Source organism: Rutidosis leptorrhynchoides, chromosome 9 (assembly GCF_046630445.1).
Source record: "Rutidosis leptorrhynchoides isolate AG116_Rl617_1_P2 chromosome 9, CSIRO_AGI_Rlap_v1, whole genome shotgun sequence".
Lineage (NCBI taxonomy): Eukaryota > Viridiplantae > Streptophyta > Magnoliopsida > Asterales > Asteraceae > Rutidosis > Rutidosis leptorrhynchoides.
Window position 1 is genome coordinate 231,109,351 of NC_092341.1, and position 26,973 is coordinate 231,136,323.

At 29.5% G+C, this 26,973-nt stretch overlaps 1 protein-coding gene across 1 annotated transcript; it reads right to left on the bottom strand.

Moving 5' to 3' along the window:
* Positions 1–15,716: 15,716 nt before the first annotated feature.
* LOC139868573 (putative F-box protein At1g67623) lies at positions 15,717–16,322 on the bottom strand. The gene has a single exon (XM_071856908.1). It carries the CDS (start codon positions 16,320–16,322, stop codon positions 15,717–15,719), a length of 606 nt encoding a protein of 201 aa, XP_071713009.1.
* Positions 16,323–26,973: the final 10,651 nt, after the last annotated feature.

The following is a 26,973-nucleotide window of genomic DNA, read 5'->3' on the forward strand; positions in this document are numbered from 1 at the left end:
CCCGCTACTACTTTTGCTCCTTTGAGTACATCTCGAACAAGAACCATCACCACCTTTTCGTATGTTTTTCTGTTGTCGAGCTCACCATCCATAAACCACCACCACAACCCATATACTACCACTCTTGCTTGCTCTTATTCTGCATTCTATTTAACTTCAAAACCGAAACCCACAACCTAAATCATCATCTTCGAACCATAACTTCTGTTTTCTATTTTCATACGGTCACTGCTACACCTGTCTTCTAATTTGGTTCTAACAAACGCACAGGCCAACCAAGCCTTACCTGCTACTGCTTTGATGTTCGTATATTGCTGCTACTTTTTATATATTTTTTCTCGCAAAACAGGCACAACTGAACACCTCCTTAAATATTAGTGAGGCTTTAGCAACTTGATAATATTATATGTTATAGAAAGTATCCCAAATATGCTTCTTGTGTAGTTATTGGCCGACCATGGACATTTGAGATAATGTTTAATTACATTATTATACTTAAAGCATTTGATAATGAATGGGTTAGTGGCTACTTTCCTGGTAAACCGAACCCCACGCGTTTAAACAAATTGAGACGTGAGTTCTTTATCAACCAAGCCATAGTGCGTTCTTTCTTTTTGCATAGATAGTTTTAAAGTAAACAAATGAACCCACTTGAGTTATAATTATTGGAATGGTAAGGATATGGTGGGGTCATTTGAAGGAAACGAATATAGAGAATGGAGTTGGCGAGCTATATAATATATTTCTTTGTTTTGATTAAGCTGCAAAAATCTAAGTAAATTCCTTTTGTACTCGGACTGAATTTTATAAGTGGAGCCGTGTTAGGCTGCTAGCGAATCCAGTGGTTGTACGGAGCCCACATATTATCACATGGAAGTTACTGCTACGCTGTTCCTATAACCAACAAACTTGCATTTGTTGCTGAAGGTTGCCGTTATTTGAATACGTTGCCATCGTGCAGGTTACAAAAGAAATGGACTTGGGCCGTAACATAAATGAAAATGGGCTGTTTGTATAAAGCCAAGTCCAATAATATGATATAAGTTGATATTATGTTTTGTAAGATTATGATGATAATATAAATGGTGTTGCAATGGATATTATGATAATCACATGATATTAACGATGACGATATCATGAATGATTAAGGTTGATGATGAAGTAACGAATGATGTTATGGCAGGTTAAGATGATCGGATGATGATGGATCGTGATATCAAAGATGATGATATCACGAGTATAATATTAAGCATACATGGTAGATGATGAAGAAGGAAGTTCACGTATGATAATGATGATCATGATTAGGATCATGATTATGAAAGAATGATAATGACTATGGTGATGATGTAGATGAAGATTAGAGGATTAGGATAATGATGATGGTTTTTATAACCGAGGACTATGGCATGGATGATGATGATCGAGGTAACCGTATACGATTTGAATCATGTTATGATTATGATCGTGATGTGATTATGATTATGATTATAATTTGATTATGATATGATGATGATGATATATTAATGAAGGTTAGAACAAATTAAGATGATGATGAATAGATGTGGGTTTGATTTTAGGAGATGAAGGAAAACAGAAAATTTCGGGTTATATGTAAATATTTCTGATTTGAATCTGAAAGATTGAATAGCTCAGTTGGTTAGGTGTGTTTGTGTGGAACGAGAGGTCGTGGGTTCGAGCCTTGTTTGTGGCATTTATTTTTGGAAAAGGCTATTAAGGTAGTTTCATTTATTATTATTATTATTATTATTAATATTATTATTATTATTATTAGCATAGGACTTTTTATTTATTTATTTTTAGTAGTATTGTCTTTATTATTAATATTAAAAGTATTTTCATTTTTATTAACATTATTAATAATATTATTAGAGTTATCACGATCTTTATCATAATTTGTATTATTTTTATATAACAAATTATTAATTTACAATATACATATAAATGTACATATATTAATATAACTATAAGTATAAATATTTAAATACGAAATAAATATATATATAATTTAAAATAACAAATATATGACTAAACTAAATAAATAATATATACATAAACTGGTTTGATTATTATTACATGTTAATTATATATTTTAATATATATAACTGATATAGGTTCGTGAATCCGAGGCAAACCCTGCATTGTTCGATATAGTCATATGTATTTTTACTACAAAATACATTAGGTGAGTTCATTTGAATCCCTTTTACTCTTTACATTTTTGGGACTGAGAATACATGCAAATGTTTTATTAACTGTTTTACAATAATTATATGCGTGAGTTTCATTTGCCTTTTTACCCTTTATATTTTTGGGCTGAGAATACATGCGAAATTTTTATAAATGTTTTATGAAATGGACACAAGTACGTGAAACTACATTCTATGGTTGAATTATCGAAATTGAATATGCCCTTTTTATTAAGTCTGGTAATCTAAGAATTAGGGAACAGACACCCTAATTGACGCGAATCCTAAAGATAGATCTATTGGGCCCAACAAGCCCCATCCAAAGTACCGGATGCTTTAGTACTTCGAAATTAATATCATGTCTGAAGGAGGATCCCGGAATGATGGGGATATTCTTATATATGCATTTTATTAATGTCGGTTACCAGGTGTTCAATCCATATGAATGATATTTTTGTCTCTATGCATGGGACGTATGTTTATGAGAAATGGAAATATGAAATCTTGTGGTCTATTAAAAATTATGAAATGATTACTTATGTAAAACTAATGAACTCACCAACCTTTTGGTTGACACTTTAAAGCATGTTTATTCTCAGGTACGAAATAAACATTCCGCTGTGCATTTGCTCATTTTAAAGACAGTACTTGGAGTCAATCATCGCAATGGAACCAGTTGTTGGTGACTTCGTCCAGATGGATTAGGACGGGTCCTTTCAGTTGGTATCAGAGCGGTGGTCTTAGTGAACCAGGTCTTGCATTAGTGTGTCTAACTGATAGTCGTTAGGATGCATTAGTAAGTCTGGACTTCGACCGTGTCTGCATGTCAAAAGTTTTGCTTATCATTTTTGTCGAAAATCATCTGCTTATCATCCTTAGGAAAATTACCTACTCATTATTCTTAGTCTAGACACGTTTTACTGCATTGACTGCATGAATAGTGTATAGACAAAACTCATATCTTAGCATATCTGCTAATTCATATCTTAGCGTATCTATTACTGTAGACTTTTCCTGACAGCTTTCGTAGATTCCTCCGTAACTTATGGGATTCTAGTATTATATATGCATATGTAAATTATGTATTGTAGGGTACTAATCTACATCCTATAATCTATTTCTTATCGAAAATCCTTCATCTAATCGTACGAGATGAATCCCTTAACCAGTTCGAATTCTTCAGATTCCGACAGCTATTCCGATATGGATTTTCACATAAGCTCCAAAAGCAGAGTCACCAGAATGAATCAACCAATCATCCATCCCCAATTCAATTGATGAATTCATAGTCGACTTAATTAATGGAGATGCGAAGAAGGCGATCCTTTCCACCAACCGAATTCATCTCTTGGCGGAGAACCTGAAGCACTTACCGGCGAACCACTTCGATACACTATATTCACTCTCATTTCCAGGATATCTCGCCATGATTATATGATATCTAAAATTCTCAACCTTATTCATCCGCTCGTTCTAAGCGATAATCATCTCGGAATAATAGAAGAAGTCAACGAATTTCGCGTTCGAGTAATCAATTTGAAAAATATGGTGCAAAACGTACCAGCTTCAGCAACATCACCAGCACCAACAGTACCACCAGCAATACAAGTTTCAACATCACATGCCTCAACATCTCTTTCTGTACCTCAAGCATAATCATCATTCTACGAATCGTTCTACATCATTTATTTTCTTTCTTCCTGGCGATTATGTAATCTCTAATGTTTTAGAGATTATATATTCATGTTCTAACGGTAATTTAAACGAGTTTAATATCATATTGACTCATTAAGTCCATGATTACATCTGAAGAAAATATATATGTATATATGTTTTCATAAAGATTGTAATTAAAAATTCTTTCGTATTAACTGTTAATGGTGAAAATATTTTAACGGGTAGGTAATACTCGAGGAATATTTAAATTTTACATTAATAAGTTACATTGTACGTTCTTCGAATCTGTTTCAACAGTCATATACTATCCTACTTACATCCACCAATATACAAATCCGTTCACCACAGAATAACCATATTCATCCCATTTCATATTTGGACTTTGATTTATCAGAATCCAACAAGTGGCATAATGAAGATAACATATGACAAAATAAAATTTATTAGAAACAGGCTAATTAACTATGAGAAATTGTGTTAAGAATCCACGCTAACTGTTCCTAGCTAATTGTTCCTAGCTAACTGATTACATTTTATTTATCGCAATTTAATTATCGCAATTTACATTCTCGCAATTTTATTTATTGTCATTTAATTTCTGTATTTATTTTTACGCACTTTAAATATCGGGACATGTATACAAGGTTTTGACATATCATATCGACACATCTATATATATTATTTGGAATCACCATAGACACTCTATATGTAGTAATGATTGAGTTCTCTATACAGGGTTGAGGTTGATTCTCAAATAATATATATACTTTGAGTTGTGATAGAGTCTGAGACGTATACGGGTCACGATACGCATTAATTAATTCGAATATTATATATTAAATTATATATGAATTATTGAATTGCTAATTATGGACTATCAATAGAGGACCACCAACATTGGACAATTAAAATGAATTAAAATATTGTTTATAACATATGAAACTAAACGATTCTTCAAGTTTGCCACTTGATTTCGTCTTAAACATCATTTGTATCTTCACGATTACATTCTGCGTTCAAACCTTTCATGATTCTTGAAAACACCTCAATCGAGAGGATGAACCAACCGCACTTCATATACGGAAGAAAAGATTGATACATATAGTTATGCCTCCGAAAACACTCAGAACCTGAGTAAACGTTTAACACGCAGCTGTGCTAATTCCTTAGTGTTATTATTACCCAAAATAACTTGGTAATCCCTTTTAAAGTAGCAAATTTTGTCACAGCTTCAGCAGATCAATTTCGACTTTTCATTCTAGTAAACGCTACTATAATTTTGATATATAAGTTTACCTTTCGTCATCGTTACCGGAGAACCATTTATATTCCACCACATTAGCGTTAAACTTACCAGCAACTTCATTGATCTTTGACTTTCTGAAAAATCATTATTGTTCGTTGAAACTCTATCATGTACTCATTTACATCTTGTAACAATAATTGCCATACCAATTATCGGGAATCAGCAATCAGTACTTTGAAAACTCACAGCATATCTACATCAACCGTTATATGTATAACATTTATCTCTTAGGATTATGATCTTTCATTCTGAAATTCTGAAAAGCACCCAGTCTACAAATCAATACTCTAAATGTTGAAAAAGCTGAATGAAGCAGCAGAAACCGTAGACAACCATAAATGACCTAAATCATCGGAAGTGATGATAAAGAATATTATGTTGGAAAAACTCAGAAAAGTTGGAACTGGAAAATAGAATGAGCTAACCACGAAGGAGACCAAGGACAAATACAAGGACCATATCCTATATTCAAAGAACCCAGGTGGTTTTGGATTCGATGAAATCTTTAGAGAATATCCTGCTCCAAAGTCATGTTAAAATCTTGCGTAAAATCTTTCTCCATCAACCATCGAACTAGAAATTTCAAAAATATCATCATCAATATCTTCGATATTTCTGAGGATATTTTCATAAATATTCTCGTCCGAGATTATATACCTCTTCGTGCTTCCTGTGTATCATTATATTGGAAACATTCAATAGAAAATTTAGTACCGAAAAGCAGATTATGCGAAACTATGAAGAAAGCCGTGGACAAATCACAAAGAATAAGTTTGACTTCAAAGAATCCAAATGATTCAATGTCTGCTAAAGTCTTTAGTGAATATCTTGCTCCTTACTCTAAACCCTTGTAGACAATAGTTTCTATCATCCTCTAATATTAGATATTCAAAGATATTATCTTATCTTTCATTATAAATATCCTCCATATCTCTGAAGATGTTTTCATAACTATTCTTATCTGAAATCATTAATCTCTTCATGCTATCATTGTTACATCATATAGAAACTGTTATTTTCTATATTCTATAAACTTTCGAGCTTAAAATATGAATGTTATTAAAGTAATGTTGGGAACTGATGCATGAGTTAGTATAATATAATGACACTTGATCAATGTGATTATATTACAGTAAGTCATGCTGAGTTTCTAATGAGACGCGATGATTCACATATTATAACGTCATCACGTGCCATGTTACATAACTCTTTCATTGTGCTTAACTTCTGAACATATCAAGAAAATATATTCTTGATAGTTCTATTCTCCGTGATTCAGGTAATTTGACAAAACAAATCGTGCTACTACCTTTCCTTTCTACCTTGTATATTATGATAATTCGAAACTCCATACCTATGAATTCTGGACCGCTACTTGCGAAAAGTAAACAAAAGCATGAAGCTCCGAAATAAAAAAAGGGTATAAATAGCAGCAAATAAGAGAGGGCATTAACTGTGGATGACAATGATTATAGGAGACAGAAGCAGGAACATTGAAATAAAAGGGAAGACATAAAACTCAACAACAACCCAGAAATTACAAACCGTGGATATTAGTACATATAGCAATATAAAGACACGGGAGGATTATAAATATAATAATCCCTAGAGCATAATAGAAATAAACAGATTCTTCAGGTGGGAGTTGGAAAAGAAGAACGATCATGGCGATAGTTAGAATAAGAACAAGGATCAGAACAGGGTTAAGCATTTTCATAAATCTTTTGAAATTGGGAATTTAGTATAGAAGTGGTGAAAACAAATGGAACGGAAAGGGTAAATTTATAAAGGAAATATCAGACGTAGTAATCGGGGCAGATCACCATATTTAATTAAAGAGATCTTAATTTTCATAAATCCCGAAGAATCAGATCTTATAGATCTTCAAGATTTTATTTTAAATCCCTTGAATTCCGGAATTCAAACTTGATTACGTCAAAAGTTAAAAACAAATCTTTGCTTCTCATTTCATTCTTTTGTGAATAGCTTCATTCGTACTCTTCGAATAATCGAATTTTTTTATCCATAAAACTCAATGATGATAAAACTCTATTTATCAACTCATATTCGTCATGAAAACAATTTTATTGTTAGCCATGACCACCTCACTCAAATTCCGGGACGAAATTTCTTTAACGGGTAGGTACTGTGATGACCCGGGAATTTCCGACCAAATTTAAACTTTAATCTTTATATGTTTTCGACACGATAAGCAAAATCTGTAATGTTGAATCTCAAAATTTTTGAACTGTTTCCTTACATTCATTAAACCCCGACTACTCACAACGATTCACGAACCAATATTTGTAATTAAATACATATATATTTGAGTATATGAATATATAATCATAATTTGAAATATAAATTACAAAAAAAAAAAAATATATATATATATATATATATATATATATATATATATATATATATATTTGTTATTAAAGTTATTATTAGTAATATTATTATTAAGTATTATTTGTATTATTATTATTATTAAAATGATACAATTCATTATTTCTATTATTAATAATATTAGTATATAATATTATTATCATTAATAATATTATTTTTACAAATCATATAGATATTATTATTATCAATAATATTATCATCTTTATTATAAATGGTTATTATTATTAAATATAACATTAAGAGTATTAATATTAAAGTTATATTTATAAATTAATAAGATTAGTTATATTATACAAAATATATACAGATAACTATATAATTACAGATAGATACTAATATATATATATATACACAGATGCGTATTATATACTGATTCAATATACAAATCAGTATGTTTGATTTAATAATATCATCAGTAAATTCATAATAATTATGGATTAAAACAGAATTACAATGACAAATAAATTAAGCGTATTGTTTGTTACAAATCATTGTCTATCACTATCGGATGGTAAATGAATTTGTTTGTGTCTCAAATTTGTTACATATTGCTATCCTACTCGTACGAACCAGGAATCAAACACTAACATAATCCAAAATCTGTTGAGAGTCTCTATCTGCTTTCCATTTTTTTTTTATTTTCTTCTTCCTGGAATGATTCCATCTGTCGATCATCTCTATTCCATTTATTAGATATAAACACTTGAGGATATAATCAAATGACTCTTACCTTCTTTGAGAACACCCATTTCATTTTCATTCTTCTTTTTGATTTCATTAACAATAATCCCAAGAACACTACCATTTATAATCACTAATTCCCGCTACTACTTTTGCTCCTTTGAGTACATCTCGAACAAGAACCATCACCACCTTTTCATATGTTTTTCTGTTGTCGAGCTCACCATCCATAAACCACTACCACAACCCATATACTACCACTCTTGCTTGCTCTTATTCTGCATTCTATTTAACTTCAAAACCGAAACCCACAACCTAAATCATCATCATCGAACCATAACTTCTGTTTTCTATTTTCATACGATCACTGCTACACCTGTCTTCTAATTTGGTTCTAACAAACGGACAGGCTGAAAGGACCCGTTCATATACATTATAAACGATTCACAATAGTTGATTACATTGCGAGGTATTTGACCTCTATATGATACATTTTACAAACATTGCATTCGTTTTTAAAAGACAATCTTTCTTTACATCAAAAATTGATAGGCATGCATACCATTTCATAATATCCACTATCCAACTATAAATTGATTTAATAATAATCTTTGATGAACTCAATGACTCGAATACAACGTTCTTCGAAATATGCTATGAAAGACTCCAAGTAATATCTTTAAAATGAGCAAATGCACAGCGGAAGATTTCTTTAACACCTGAGAATAAACATGCTTTAAAGTATCAACCAAAAGGTTGGTGAGTTCATTAGTTTATCATAATCATTTATTTCCATCATTTTAATAGACCACAAGAATTTCATTTCCAGTTCTCATAAATATACGTCCCATGCATAGAGACAAAAAAATAATCATTCATATGGTGAACACCTGGTAATCGACATTAACTAGATACATATAAGAATATCCCCTATCATTCCGGGATCCTCCTTCGGACATGATATAATTTCGAAGTACTAAAGCATCCGGTACTTTGGATGGGGTTTGTTAGGCCCAATAGATCTATCTTTAGGATTCGCGTCAATTAGGGTGTCTGTTCCCTAATTCTTAGATTACCAGACTTTAATAAAAAGGGGCATATTCAATTTCGATAATTCAACCATAGAATGTAGTTTCAATTACTTTTGTCTATTTTGTCAAACATTTATAAAAGCGCATGTATTCTCAGTCCCAAAAATATAAAGGGTAAAAAGGTAAATGAAACTCACCATACTGTATTTCGTAGTAAAAATACGTATAACATCATTGAACAAGTGCAAGGTTGGCCTCGGATTCACGAACCTAAATTAATTATATATATTTATGTGCTGGTCAATATTTGTCTAACAAATTAGGTCAAGTCATAGTGTACCACAATCCTAATGCTCGAGACTAATATGCAAAAGTCAACAAAAGTAAATTTGACTCAAAATAATTTCCAAAAATCTATACATGATTAATATATAGTTTAAATATCGTCATTTTATATTTTTAAATATTTTTAAAAGATTTATTAGAGTAAATAATATAATTTATTTATTAATAAATAAAATTTTATATTATATTTATATAATAAAATATACTTTTATATATATTAAGTAATAAAATTTATAGGGTTCATTTAATATTAAAAAGATAATATGATAGGTATTATTAAAGTAAGTTATTACACGTAGTAAAATATGTTTGTATCAAATATTTATTTGATAAAATAATATCTATAATGATAGTAAGTAAAAGTTGTATTATTTTGTAATAATAATTATTATTATAAAAATATGAATATTTATAATTACTAAGATGACATTTTGATAAAACGATAATTCTAATTATGATAACTTTAATATTTACGATAATTTTTAATATTATCTTTAAAATAATAATTCTATTTAAAATAATAATAATAATAATGATATTTTATAGTAACAATGACATTTCTATTAAAATGATAATTTTTATTAAAATGATAGTTTTAATACTAACGATAATTTTAATAATAATAGTAATGATAAAAATAATAAGAACGATAATTTTATCTAAATCAATATCTTATAATATTTTAATTTCATCATGATACTCTTACCCATTATTTCCTAATCGTTTAGTTTAATAGCTTTTAATCGTCTTTTATATCGTGTTCGTAATAATGATAATAATAGTAATCAAAATAATTAGGTGTTACAAATATTTGTTTTAATTACACTAATATTAATAATGATAGTTACTATAACATTATTAACGATAATACTAATAATTATCTTAATGATAATATAGTAATAATAATAATAACAATAACCATTTTTAAATAATGATATATATATTAATAATGATAATAATAATAATAATACCAATAATAATAATAATAATAATAATAATAATAATAATAATAATAATAATAATAATAATAATAATAATAATAATAATAATAATAATTGGATAATAATAATAATACTAATTATAATTTTAACGATAATAACGATAGTAATAATAATAAAAAATAACAATTTTAATAATAAATCCTTTTATTGATAAAGATAATAATAATAATAATAAGATAAAACTAGAACGACGATAATAACGACGATAATAATGATCATTTTTAATAATAATAGAAAAATTCGATGGACTATAACTTCAAATCCGTTCATCGAAATCATTCGATATCTAAATGAAAAGTTCTTAATTTTTCGCTAGCTTTCCAACGACATGCATATCTTATACCTTATCTCAGTCGCATATATAACTAATTCAGGATTCAACATAACCTAACTAAAGGAAATATCAAAAGTACAAACATGCATAATCCTATATACTCGAGCACTAGTCAGGGATATACTATTAGTATGTAAAAGTTAAATTATGAGTACTCAAGTATCAATATTGAGATTCAATATTGGAGGAAAGGTACGTAGACGCAACGGAGATGATAAACACTATATTGATCTCACGAGCATACCCATGAACCATACCCAATCACCTCCATAGCTATAACCCATAATTTCCTTAATCCAATCCCACTCGAAATCAATTTCTAAATCACTCGGATAGCACTCTGACGTAATATTTTATGTATACTAATAATATCTTGAAATAATACGGAGTAAATATATATATATGTAAATCGATTGAGAGAGTTTAGAGAAAAATATTTTCAAGTTTCTTATGAAATAATGAAACCTATTGAATTCTATTTATAATAGATTTTTGAATTATTAAAATGAATTATTAAAGTATGAATTATTAAAGTGAATTATTAAAGTATGAATTATTAAAGTGAATTATTAAAGTATGAATTATTAAAGTGAATTATTAAAGTGAATTATTAAAGTATGAATTATTAAAGTTAAAGTAAAGTAAAAATAAAGTAAAGGTAAAGTTTAAGTATAATAAAAGTATAAAACTATGTACGCATAATACGCGTATAAATATATATAATATTAATTTAAATCGTTATATATATTTAATAAAATAAAATATAAATATCATTATCTTTATCATACTGGTTAAGTAATGAGTTGTCAAAAGTGGTTCTAGATATTTATAAAAGTTATATACGTTTTAATAATAAAGTTCTTTTTAAACTGAAAACGTTTTTGTACGTTTGAAACTAAATCAAATAAATATAATAATTTTGTTTTCCAAAACCAAATATATTTTTAAGAATCATTTTATTTAAAGGTTAAAATAATGGAAATCGTTATATCATAAAATGTTTTAGAAAAGTAGAATCATATATATTCATAATAGGTTTCAAGTTTTTAAATTACAGTTTGTTGGTGAAGCATGGGATAAAGTTCAAAGGTTAAATAAACGTATGAAATCATCTTAATGAAAAATGTCGAGTTACATAACTTGTCGATATCCAACATCTAAGTTATTTACACTTCACGTTCTTACTTATAAATCACTTTACCATTTTCCGAATGTTGTCAAAAAGAATAGATTTCTTAAATCACAGTGAATCTCATAACATAGACCCGTAATCATATCATAATGTATCTGATAAATCAATCATTTGATATTATCTTCTAATTCCATCGATAAACATATTGAAACAAATACGTTCATGTAAAGTATTATATGTTTAATACTTTATTAATATTCTCAAGTTATAATATATATATATATATACATATATATACATATTTATTTATATATAACAGTTCGTGAATCGTCGGAATTTGGTCGAGGTTATAATGAATGTATGAACACAATTTAAAATTCTTGAGATTTAACTTAACAAACTTTGCTTATCGTGTCGGAATAATATAAAGATAAAGTTTAAATTTGGTTGGAAATTTTCGGGTTGTCACACAGGCCAACCAAGCCTTACCTGCTATTGCTTTGATGTTCGTATATTGCTGCTACTTTTTATATTTTTTTTCTCGCAAAACAGGCACAACCGAACACCTCCTTAAATATTAGTGAGGCTTTAGCAACTTGATAATATTATATGTTATAGAAAGTATCCCAAATATGCTTCTTCTGTAGTTATTGGCCGACCATGGACATTTGAGATAATGTTTAATTACATTATTATACTTAAAGCATTTGATAATGAATGGGTTAGTGGCTACTTTCCTGGTAAACCGAACCCCACGCATTTAAACAAATTGAGACGTGAGTTCTTTATCAACCAAGCCATAGTGCGTTCTTTATTTTTGCATAGACAGTTTTAAAGTAAACAAATGAACCCACTTGAGTTATAATTATTGGAATGGTAAGGATATGGTGGGGTCATTTGAAGGAAACGAATATAGAGAATGGAGTTGGCGATCTATATAATATATTTCTTTGTTTTGATTAAGCTGCAAAAATCTAAGTAAATTCCTTTTGTACTTGGACTGAATTTTATAAGTGGAGCCGTGTTAGGCTGCTAGTGAATCCAGTGGTTGTACAAAGCCCACATATTATCACATGGAAGTTACTGCTACGCTGTTCCTATAACCAACAAACTTGCATTTGTTGCTGAAGGTTGCCGTTATTTGAATACGTTGCCATCGTGCAGGTTACAAAAGAAATGCACTTGGGCCGTAACATAAATGAAAATGGGCTGTTTGTATAAAGCCAAGTCCAATAATATGATATAAGTTGATATTATGTTCTGTAAGATTATGATGATAATATAAATGGTGTTGCAATGGATATTATGATAATCACATGATATTAACGATGACGATATCATGAATGATTAAGGTTGATGATGAAGTAACGGATGATGTTATGGCAGGTTAAGATGATCGGATGATGATGGATCGTGATATTAAAGATGATGATATCACGAGTATAATATTAAGCATACATGGTAGATGATGAAGAAGGAAGTTCACGTATGATAATGATGATCATGATTAGGATCATGGTTATGAAAGAATGATAATGACTATGGTAATGATGTAGATGAAGATTAGAGAATTAGGATAATGATGATGGTTTTTATAACCGAGAACTATGGCATGGAAGATGATGATCGAGGTAACCGTATACGATTTGAATCATGTTATGATTATGATCGTGATGTGATTATGATTATGATTATAATTTGATTATGATATGATGATGATGATATATTAATGAAGGGTAGAACAAATTAAGATGATGATGAATAGATGTGGGTTTGATTTTACGAGATGAAGGAAAACAGAAAATTTCGGGTTATATGTAAATATTTCTGATTTGAATCTGAAAGATTGAATAGCTCAGTTGGTTAGGTGTGTTTGTGTGGAACGAGAGGTCGTGGGTTCGAGCATTGTTTGTGGCATTTATTTTTGGAAAAGGCTATTAAGGTAGTTTCATTTATTATTATTATTATTATTATTATTATTATTATTATTATTATTATTATTATTATTATTATTATTATTATTATTATTATTATTATTATTATTATTATTAGCATAGGACTTTTTATTTATTTATTTTTAGTAGTATTGTCTTTATTATTAATATTAAAAGTATTTTCATTTTTATTAACATTATTAATAATATTATTAGAGTTATCACGATCTTTATCATAATTTGTATTATTTTTATATAACAAATTATTAATTTACAATATACATATAAATGTACATATATTAATATAACTATAAGTATAAATATTTAATTACGAAATAAATATATATATAATTTAAAATAACAAATATATGACTAAACTAAATAAATAATATATACATAAACTAGTTTGATTATTATTACATGTTAATTATATATTTTAATATATATAACTGATATAGGTTCGTGAATCCGAGGCAAACCCTGCATTGTTCGATATAGTCATATGTATTTTTACTACAAAATACATTAGGTGAGTTCATTTGAATCCCTTTTACTCTTTACATTTTTGGGACTGAGAATACATGCAAATGTTTTATTAACTGTTTTACAATAATTATATGCGTGAGTTTCATTTGCCTTTTTACCCTTTATATTTTTGGGCTGAGAATACATGCGAAATTTTTATAAATGTTTTACGAAATGGACACAAGTACGTGAAACTAAATTCTATGGTTGAATTATTGAAATCGAATATGCCCTTTTTATTAAGTCTGGTAATCTAAGAATTAGGGAACAGACACCCTAATTGACGCGAATCCTAAAGATAGATCTATTGGGCCCAACAAGCCCCATCCAAAGTACCGGATACTTTAGTACTTCGAAATTAATATCATGTCCGAAGGAGGATCCCGGAATGATGGGGATATTCTTATATATGCATTTTGTTAATGTCGGTTACCAGGTGTTCAATCCATATGAATGATATTTTTGTCTCTATGCATGGGACGTATGTTTATGAGAAATGGAAATATGAAATCTTGTGGTCTATTAAAAATTATGAAATGATTATTTATGTAAAACTAATGAACTCACCAACCTTTTGGTTGACACTTTAAAGCATGTTTATTCTCAGGTACGAAAGAAACATTCCGCTGTGCATTTGCTCATTTTAAAGACAGTACTTGGAGTCGATCATCGTAATGGAACCAGTTGTTGGTGACTTCGTCCAGATGGATTAGGACGGGTCCTTTCATTTTGCAACCTTACTTTTATTAGAGGCTCTTTTCCTCTTATATGACTCTTGTAAGATTCGAAGGCACTTAATTAGTTTGAAATAACTGTCAAAAAGCACTTAATTAGCCTTTATTTTTATTTTTTTAATGGTCATGTTAGATATAGCAATATAAATAACATCAAAATCCACATAATACAAAGGAAAAAATGGAAGCAGTATAATCAAATGATCATAAGTAATAGTAATTACTACTAATATTTACATTAATTAACTGGGTAACATTTATTCAAAATTTAAAAAATACCAACATAAATCTAGTTTTTTTTCTACTAATATTTACATTCACCGGGTAACATACCCAAATTGGTATGCAAAAACACCCAACTCATAGGCCTAAAAACATGACATGCATTCTGGTATCCTCATTTCAAACTCACTCCCTCGGATGTGTGGAAAATAATCTTTGTGGCGGAGATAGGGCAACACGTTGCCAAGTCATCAAAAGGACGGCGGTTATGTAACCATAATTCATGCAACAAATGAAAAACCTTGGTTCTCATCGCAACCACCAAGTCCGGCACTGGTGGGAATGTTTTATTTAAAAATTGTAATCTGACATGCTTTGCTTCTATTTGGTGAGAGGCAAACATGATCAAACCATAAACATAAACCGCCTCTATAATTTGGCTGTTCGCAGCTTCTTCTAAAAGACGAAGCCCTAACTCGGTGCAAGATTTATCAAAATAATTTATCAAACCCATACGAAAAATCGCATTAGGGTTTCCAAAAAAATAACAACGTCCGATAATATGATCCATCTTAGGTTTTCTCCAAAGTACGAGATACCACCTATCTAAGGATATCCTTTTACAAACCAAAGGATCGTTGGAAAGATTCAAAAAGTTTTTGCAAACCAACTTGAGTATGAACAACTGCTTGGATGAATCCTGACCAACTCGAGATAAAATTTCCACAAGCATATCTTGTGGAAGAGTTTCGAGTATGTTCGCTTGAGTAACTTCTTCCATTATTGTATTCTTTAAAAAACAAAAAAGGATTTTTTAAGTTTTTGTGTTTGGTGTACTTGAGAGAAGACTGTATTTGGAAAAATATTCAACCTTTTGTCTGACATCTTAACCTTTAAAGGAGATTTTTGGTGATACTGATTCGACGTGCATTTAATGCGCTCATTTTATTTTATTTAAGCATAAAATATTTGCCAATATTACGAAATACTTGCCACTTAAGGTGAATAATTTTTGAAATCTCATATTTTCCCACTTAAGGTGAAATTTTTTTTAATGTCTAAAAGTAACATATTTAAGTGAGTAAATATGTAATTTTAAAGGTTAAGAGGGTATCTATGATAAAAAGTTAAAAACCCTATAGATATACGTATATAGATTGAAATCTAATTTTTGAATTTAAATTTCAAGATAATAATGAGAATCGTTAGATTACAACCTTTGTATTTTGCTTCTTCTCACTTGTTCTAGTGACACCTATAAGTATTAAAAAGTTGAAAGCGTGGAAAAATATGATGTCAAAAAAATTGAAGTGTCAAAAAATATGGTGCAAAAAAATTGAAGTGTCAAAAAATATGGTGTCAAAAAAAAATATGAAGTATTAACTTTTTGACACTTTTAAAGTGTCAAAAAGTTTTCTTTTGGCAATTTTAAGTGTAAAAAAAAGAGAATTTTTTTTGTAGTGAGTTAATAAGATTAATAATGTGCATTTAAAAAAAATTATGAGAATGGTTTTTTTATAAATTTCATGATAATAATGAGAGTGGTTATCTAGTGACTAAATCCAACAAATAAAGAAATGTTTTGTATGTATTATAACTTGTAATTTACTTTATAGATAACAGTAAGTTACATGCTATCATGGCCTATTATGCAGGTAATTCTGACCTATTATGTAGGTAATAATCTAAACTCATGATTATTTTACTTTCCACTCACTATTGTATATTACAGTATTACTTAACATAGATTATAAAAATACAGTTTCATCACAAACATACTAGTACTCCGTAATTAACATATAACATCGCAAATGGAAATAAACTGATATATGATAATAGACATAATTACTAATATTTACATTAACTGATGAGTAAAATTTATACAAAATCTAAAATATAGAAAACATAAAATACTAACAATCTAGTTAAACCCAAATCGTTCAGCAAAAACACGCAACTCATAGGACCAAAAACAAGACATGCATTCCGGTTTAGTCAATATAATTTTTCACCCATGGTCAAGTGGAAAATAACCATTGTGGACCTTGATAGTGCAGCACGTTGCGACATCATCAAAAGGATGGTGGTTAAATAATACCCAACAGCGTCGCAACAAATCAAAAACCTTGGTTCTCACCTCAACTACCAAATCCGGCACGGGTGGAAATGTTTGATTAAGAATTTGTAATCTGATGTCCTTCTTCTCTATTTGGTGAGAGGCAAACATGATCAAACCATAAATATAACATGCCTATTTAAGTTGCATATTCGAAGCTTTTTCTAATAAATGAAGCCCTATATCGGGGTATTTAGAATCAAAATAAGCCCTCAAACCATAGCAAAAAATCGCATTAGGGTTTCCAAAATACATAGAAGAAATGAAAATATGTGCCAACTTATGGTTTCCCCAAGGTGAGATACACCACCTATCAAATGAAAGCCTTTTATAAACCAAAGCATGATCGGAAAGCTTCCCAAATGCTTTGCAAACCAACTTCACCATGAATAATTGAGCGGATGAATTCTAACCAACTCTAGAGAAGATTTCCACAAGTATATCTTATGGAAGATCTTCTAGAATGTTCGCATGTATAACCCTAACATCCATTTATTTTTGTATTTTGTTTAAAAGATATTGTAAAAGAGATGAAAATTGTGCTTAGGTTTATGGAAGATGATGATGATGATGATGGGAAATAACAAGTACAAAAGGCAACTTGTCGTCTGCCCACGTCCTTTTAAAGTTGATTTTTGGTATAGTCAACCGACGTCAAAGTTCCACGCGTGCACTTAATGATGATATAGAGTATAAATAAAATTAAAATATACAGTATGTATATACTTCTAATTTTATCAGCAAATCATATTAACTCAAAGATTACATTGCAGAAAATTAACCCTTAGATTAAAAGTAACTTTGGATGAGGACCATTAGATCAAATTCATTGATGTCCATGTTCAAATATAACATAATAATATTAAATTATGATTAAAATAAAGTAGACAATTTTAGTGATTTGAGCAATCTATTACGAAATTAGCTCAAAATTTGTTATCATGCAACCATTAACTCAAAATTTGTTATCATGTCAGTTTTTTATTAATCATGCCGATGTCATAATCTTCTAATTAAAATTAAAATTTTATTAAAAAAATGATCCTAAATTAATGGAGCATTTTTCGTAATTAATAGATTATTAATTCAAAGATGCAAATAAGAAAATTAAATTAGAAGATTTGAATTTAATAAATAACGACTTTTAAAAAAACATGGAATACAGAAATAAATATATAAATATACTAGATGCAGATTTCCTAAAATCTATTTCAAATTTATCTCATATTGACTAATAAGTAAGTTTTTGATAATTATTTAAGAAATTACAAATTAAATTTTACAACAACAGCAACATAAAATTTATAGTTATATCAATTTCAATTAAAATCCTTCCCTTACTAAAATACTTATTAATTTCCTAAAATCTGGATTTTAGTTCGCTTTTATATTAACATATTATTATTGGAAATTTTGACAAAATCTGCAATATTCATCAATTTCTTATATAGGACTTACATAAAATGCATCCTCATTCATTTGTTAAGTAAACATACGAAGGATTTTAAACATAGTTGGATCAAATAAACATAGTTGAGATCGGTTTTTTTTATCATATACTATCTTTATTAATTTTTGAAATCTAAGGTGAATAAAGAAAATCAAAATGATTTATAAAATAATAAAAGTAATCAAACGGGTATGCATGTGGTGTTGTTTAATTTCAAAACTACGTTTTGGTGTTACAAAAATGTACTTAATCTATCTATTTACATTTTCTATTAAAATCCTATAATGATGATGTCATTATTAGGCTAATTTCTTTGTTAAAAAATTAAAAAACAAAAAAAAAATCTAAGCATGGTGGGTGATGTCATTACTGTAAAATTTTTTGAATTAAAATTAAATCTTATTAATTAATTATTATTAACAAATCTTATTAATAATTAATTTAATTATTAAAATTAAATAATTTTGAATTATTTCAATTAATTATTATGAATTGAGTACGAGAAGGTAAAAAAGCTAGACAGAAGGAAACAAATTCTAAATTTATATTTTAGTTTACACTTTTAAAATAAAAATATGGAATGTTTAATATTCATTTTAGGTGTTTGATGAAATGTTTAGCTGAAGAGTTTCTTAGTCGGACTCTGTGGTTCCACGGATCATTAAACTAAATGACTTCAGTAAGCAGGAGAAAGAAATTAACCTTGTTCAATAAATTTGTCAAGTTTTCGATGATCGCAATTAACTTATGTCTTCAATTTTGTACTGCTAGCATTAACTTAATTAGAGTGACGTATAATCATAACATCGACTTGGACAAGCTTAAAGCTAGCTATAATATACAACACTAATGATTTAGGGTTTAGGGTTATTAATTTGTTTATGGTTTAATGTAATGTTTAGGGTATATATGCATGGTCTAATTAATATTGTACATTCATGCTAATTAGGGATTAGGGTGCGTGTAGGGTTTGGGGTATAGGCGGGTTTAGAGTTTAGGGTTCAGGGTTTAGGGTTTAGGGTTTAGGTATAGGCTGGGTTTGGGGTATATATAGGGTTTAGGCCGGTACTTTAGGGTAGGGTTTAGGGTATAAATGTTCACATGCTCACAACATACCTGCACGTACGCACATACGAGAAATTATATATATATCTAATATTTATATGGCTGGTTAGATATTATATATATGTTTTTTAAATTTTTTTTTGTTAAATCTTAATTACTATCCGGCCATTAACATTTACATGTGAATTGAATCAAGTCGGTCACGTGGTGTCACCTTGAAATTAAATGGTTCTCACAGTTTTTGCTATTAATTTGTATGGTTCTTGTTTGAATTTTTAGCTAGGGATTAGGTTTATGGTTTAGTGTTTGGGGTTTAAGGTTTATGGTTTAATGACTAGGGTACATAATTTTGGGTTTAGCTAGGTTTATGGTTTATAAGGGTTTAGGGTTTGGGGTAGGGTTTATGGTTTAGGGTTTAAGTCGGGTTTAGGGTGTAGGGTTTAGGGTGTAGGGTGTACGGTTTAGGGTTTAGGGTTAGGGTTTATAGGTTTATTGTGAATAGAGAGAGGGAAGAATTTCTCTACTCTAGCTTGTGAGTGTTTCACTCGGGGTAGAGAAATGATTTCTCTTTATTCTAGGATATGATAGAGGTAGGATTGTCTACGTCTCACCTCCCCCATACCTCACACATGTGATATTGGGTATGTTTATTGTTGTTGTTGTTGTTGTTGTTGTTGTTGTTGTTGTTGTTGTTGTTGTTGTTGGTTTAGTACTATTTAGGGTTTAGTGTTTAGGGTTTAGGGTTTAGTGCCATCGACCCATCGTAATGATGATCGAGGATGAGCTTACTTATCGGACGAACTTAATGCGTGCATGGTATATCACCTAACAAGCTATTCAAGTAGTTTAGAACTTGATGGATGATATGATAAGACATATGAACTCAATCGATCAGGCGATCTCAATTATAAAATACCATTGATTGAATGAGCTGAGGTAGCGAATGCTCTAATTAAAGGCTTATCGGGTGTTCGATGATCTTAATAATGTTGATTCATATATTGATCTTAATACACTGTACTTACGTTAAACAAATTAACATATATGATAAACGATGTTCAATTAGGATCAATATTATGATAGACGATATTCGTTTAGGTTAACGGCCAACATGAACTTGTAAATATGTTGGTGTTCTTTTGAAGATTAGTATTTCCTTTTATAAAAAATTTCGTATTATTTTTTTAATAAATTTAATATAAAATAATGACATCATCAAAGATGTTTAAAAAAATTTCCTTTTTATTTTGAATTATTTTTATGCTTAGAAAATGTTTATTTATAACATCATCATTTTAGAGATTTAATATTAAAAAATAAATAAATTAAATTAAATAAATAGATAGATAGATACGTATTATTTATTTAATTATACGGAGTATATGTAAGTAAATATGTAACTAGATAGAGAAGTTATCCTCAATTAATTTTCACCAAAATTACCCTCTCAAACATTACCGCCAATATCATGGATTTTGGAGCCAAATTTTTAAGTTGATCCAAATGTTTTCATTCAAAAATTTGGTAAATTTAAAAAATTCGGGGTTGATCCTGCCACACTAGTTTTGATCCATCCACACCAAAACAATATAAATTACCTATTTTACCCTTATAAATAGTATATTGACTAAATAGTAGTTTAAGGGTAAAATAGGAAGTTTGGATTAATTTGGTGTGGATGGATCAAATGCTAGTGTGTAAAGATCACTTCCCAAAAATTCAAGGCGCCACATCAAATTGGGGTAGCTAAAAGGTTTCTGAACAACACACTTATCTCTTTTTTCACCAAAGCAACTCAAGTTATCTCTTTTTTCACCAAAGAACACAGTACATGTATCTATCTTGTCTGTTATTAACGATTCTTTTAGATTGTTTATAACATTGTTGCTAACTACTCCATATATAAAATTGTTTATAACTCTGTTGCGTTAAATCAATAGATGTTCTTTATATAAGAAGTTTTCTAATGAGAATGTTGTCTTTAACAAATTCGGCCATGCTTTGATTAATTTTGCATTTAAAATAGTCAACTACTCTGTAGAATTAACTTCCAATAACAAGCATTTTAAATAAAAACAGCCATAAACTTGAATTAAGTTCCAACCAATCTTAAATCTTTTTGAGCATAAGACAATGAAAAGATGTAACTCCGCATTATGTGTGGAGTATGGACCATCCAAAATGCGTATTATGCTTGCTTTATTAATTTTTATTTTTATGTAGCTAAAAGGTTTATAAATATATAAGTATTTTATGTTAAATGATTACATGTTATTCAAATAATTGCTGAGTACGTATTGTTCGTTACATTCTTTTAGATTATGTCAATGGAAGGAAACAAGAACTCTTGCTAGCTTAGATCCGGTAAACAGGTTGAGGCTACTGTGACTCAAACCACCAAGAAAAGCAAAAGAAAACAGTTCCTTGCTCCCAATACAATGAGAAAAGCGAGTTTAACAAATAAAAGAGTTTATGTTACTCCTGATGACTCTAAAGGGTTATACGCAAAATCCAAGGGCCAAACAAGTGATACGAGGCCGAGGGTTAAAAAAAGTAAAGCTCTAGATGGAATAAGAGTCAGTCATGGTGAGTTCATATTAACTATTTCATTACTCTGTACACATATCATGTATTATTTGTGAAGGTATTAGCAGGGTTGCTGATAGTGCTCCAAATAAACATATATTTAGGTGCAATATCCTTCCAATATGTAAAATTTTTAGTTGCAATTGTTCTATTTTTATGTAATAATCATTTAAATAAATAAGTGCGAAGACAAAAGAAGAAAACGAAGATTTGAAGACGCAGACGTCCAAAATGCTCAAACGTACAAGTTAAACTCCAAGTGGTTCAATTTATTGATGAGAAACGTATAAAAAAGACAAGAGTACAAGTCGCGGAACGCAAAGTACAAGATATCTCCGCGTACGAAAAGGCGTTCAAAAATCTGAAACTGAGACGTAAACTGAGCATCAACGCGCGAGTCAACTGTCCTAAAATTACGAGTCAACTATGCACAAGAATATAATATAATATATATATATAATTAATATAAATTATATATTATATATATATATATATTAAAAATTAAGTCGACAAAGAAGAAAACAAAATATGTTAGCTGTCACAGGCGGCCATGCGATCTCATGGCCAGGAAGCACTAATTCCATGCGATCGCATGGCTAAGGAAAGTTGGCCAGGTCTATAAATTGCACGAATTCTGAACGAGAGAAGAACACCAACACATCTTTTTCTTTTCCTTCCTCTTATCAATGTAATATATATTTATATTTATAATATTAAGTTTAAAATTAAGTTTAATAATAATTGGGTTAATGTAAGAAATGTTTTAAGGTTTTGTAAGACGGAACTCTGTCCGTGTAACGCTACGCGATTAATCACCACTGTAAGCTATGTTCTTCCTTTTTAAATTAATGTCTCGTAACTAAGTTATTATTATGCTTATTTAAATCGAAGTAATCGTGATGTTAGATTAAATGTTAAAGACGGGGTTATTGGATTTTGTACCATAATTTGGGTTTGGACAAAAGACCGACACTTGTGAACATTGGACTATGGACTATTAATAGATGGGGGTATTGTCTAATTGAATGACAACTCATTGGAATTTGTCGAACCTATCTTCAAAGTAGTTAATCTAATAATTATTAAATGATTATGCATGTCCTATTTATTGACGTTTATACGACATCTTTTACAAATCATTTAATTTAATCAATTGGATTGGGTAATATATTATTCATTATGGCCAAGTGAATAAATTATTGTATCATGGACTAATTATAACAGGGGTGGATTACATACAAGGGTAATTGGTGTAATTGTAAACAAAGTATTAAAACCTTGTTACAGTTCGAATCCCTAATTAGTTGGAATATTTGACTTTGGGAATAAGGTTAATTTGACGAGCATTTTATAATTATGACCGATGAACTATTATGGACAAAAACCAGATAGGTTTCAAATAATCCAGGACAAAGGACAATTAACCCAAGAGTAATAAATTAAAATCAAAACGTCAAACATCATGGTTACGAAAGTTTAAATAAGCATAATTGTTTTATTTTATATCTCATCGTACTTTTATTTACTGTCATTTATTTATTGTCATTTTAAATATTGTTATTTATTTTACGCATTTTAATTATCATCATTTATCTATACGCTTAAAATATAAAATTGACAAACCGGTCATTAAACGGTATGTATATATATATATATATATATATATATATATATATATATATATATATATATATATATATATATATATATATATATATATTATGTAAATATAGTTGTTAAAAATATAGTACGTATCACTAGCTCCCTGTGGAACAAACTGGACTTACTAAAAACAACAATACTCTACGATTAGGTACACTGCCTATAGTGTTGTAGCAAGGTTTAAGTATATCCCATCTATATAAATAAATAAAACTTGTGTAAATTGTATCGTATTTCGTAATAAAAATAATAGTATTTTGTATACACCGCTGAACACATCAGTTGCTAATGTATGGAATTTAGATGTGTTTGGTGGTAGATTTCACATTAAACCTTGATCTGGGGTGTATTAGTTGTTTTTGCTGTATCGGGCTTGTTTTTTGTTGTATGTTTCTGTTGGGTTTAGACAATCTTCAGCCCATTTATTATGCTTATTGGGCTTAGCCCATTATACTTAGCTAGGGTATTTGGCTATATATGGCCTCTCTTCATGTACTGATAATTCATTCACAATATATAATAATACATGTATTGATTACATTACTTAACAAAGACAATCCTGAAGATCAAAATTTAGAAGGAAAGTTGGTGGCTAGACACAAAAAAGTTAGACACGAAGAAGCTAGAAGTCTTAGAAATGAAGAAACGGATACGGAGCCCGGGCCTCAGTATGAAGCCAACAATGATATTTACGATGGTTACGTATATGGAAATATATATTATGATGATTTTGAAGACCACCAACGAGAAACCACCCAACAACTAGAATATTTATTTGTTATATATTGCTTGATTCTTTTTATTATGTTAAATAATGTATTCTAACTTTCAGTATCCTTTTATTATGCGAGTAAAGAAGTAAATGCGAGTACTCAACCTGTGATGAATGTTGATCAGCAAACCACCCAACTAGTAGATGAATCATGTTATTTTTTGTTTTTCTAATTTTTTGTTTATTTGATTTATATTGTTGATTGTTTAGTAGTATATCAATTGTAAACCAAGTGCTCATATTTTGTAGATAAAGGCGACAGAGTTCGAGGACCGGCACTTATGCGAAAAATCCGGAAACAGAAGGCATCTGTTTGAATTCCAATTTCTGTTAATGAACATGGACAGCCGATTTGCAAAAACAGTAGTAAACTCACCCATTTTCTTGGTAACTTAACGCGGAGCTAGCAACATTGTCCAGTTTATTGTTAACACCTATTTCCTTATGGCGTAAGGCTTAGTGTGTTAGCACAATACTAGAAGTGATCAAGCTAAAGGTGGGGGAGTGTTGCCGATTGATTTTTACCCTTGGAAAATAATCCCTGCAGACCCGGTACACAGATCTGGAAATCTGTGGGGTGGCTTAATAAATCTGTTGTCCGTTTAGCGTTCAGCTGTTAGCCGGATGACTTCTAGTAAGAGAAAGTGCTATGTGAGAGAGAAAAGTAAAGTCTATGCTCACAACTTGTCAGAATGTCTGAATGTGTAAAATGATGACCCAAGGGGTCTATTTATAGTGACAGGTCCACCGGATTGTTCGGGGACACGTGTCAGATGATGATACGTTCTGTTATTCATGATCCGAAGTTTAGGCTTGAAATGTCCCGTTCATATTGATTATAAACGTTCCATATTAATTGATTTCGTCGCAAGGTTTTGACCTCTATATGAGACATTTTTCAAAGACTGCATTCATTTTTAAAACAACCATAACCTTTAATGTATCGATAAAGGTTTAAAACGCATTACGTAGATTATCAAATAATGATAATCTAAAATATACCGTTTACACACGACCATTACATAATGGTTTATAAATATTAATATGTTACAACAAAATAAATCTAAAATGCAGTTTTAAACAATATTATACAAGCATGCTGACACCCAATCTTGTCCAATTAATAGCATGCAACTGCGGAAGATCTTAATAATCACCTGAGAATAAACATGCTTTAAACGTCAACAAAAATGTTGGTGAGTTATAGGTTTAACCTATATTTATCAAATCGTAATAATAGACCACAAGATTTCATATTTCAATATACATCTCATACATAGAGATAAAAATCATTCATATGGTAAACACCTGGTAATCGACCTTAACAAGATGCATATAGAATATCCCCTATCATTTCGAGACTCCCTTCGGACATGATGAATTCGAACTACTAAAGCATCCGGTATATTGGATGGGGCTCGTTGGGCCCAATAGTTCTATCTTTAGAATTCGCGTCAATTAGGGTGTCTATTCCCTAATTCTTAGATTACCAGACTAAAAAGGGGCATATTCAGTTTAATAATCTTGCCATAGAATGTAGTTTCATTTACTTGTGTCTATTTTCTAAAACATTTATAAAACTGCATATATATTCTCATCCCAAAATATTAGATTTTAAAAGTGGGACTATAACTCACTTTCACAGATTTTTACTTCGTCGGGAAGTAAGACTTGGCCACTGGTCGATTCACGAACCTATAACAAATATGTACATATATATCAAAGTATGTTCAAAATATATTTACAATATTTTTAATATGTTTTGCTGTTTTAAGTTTATT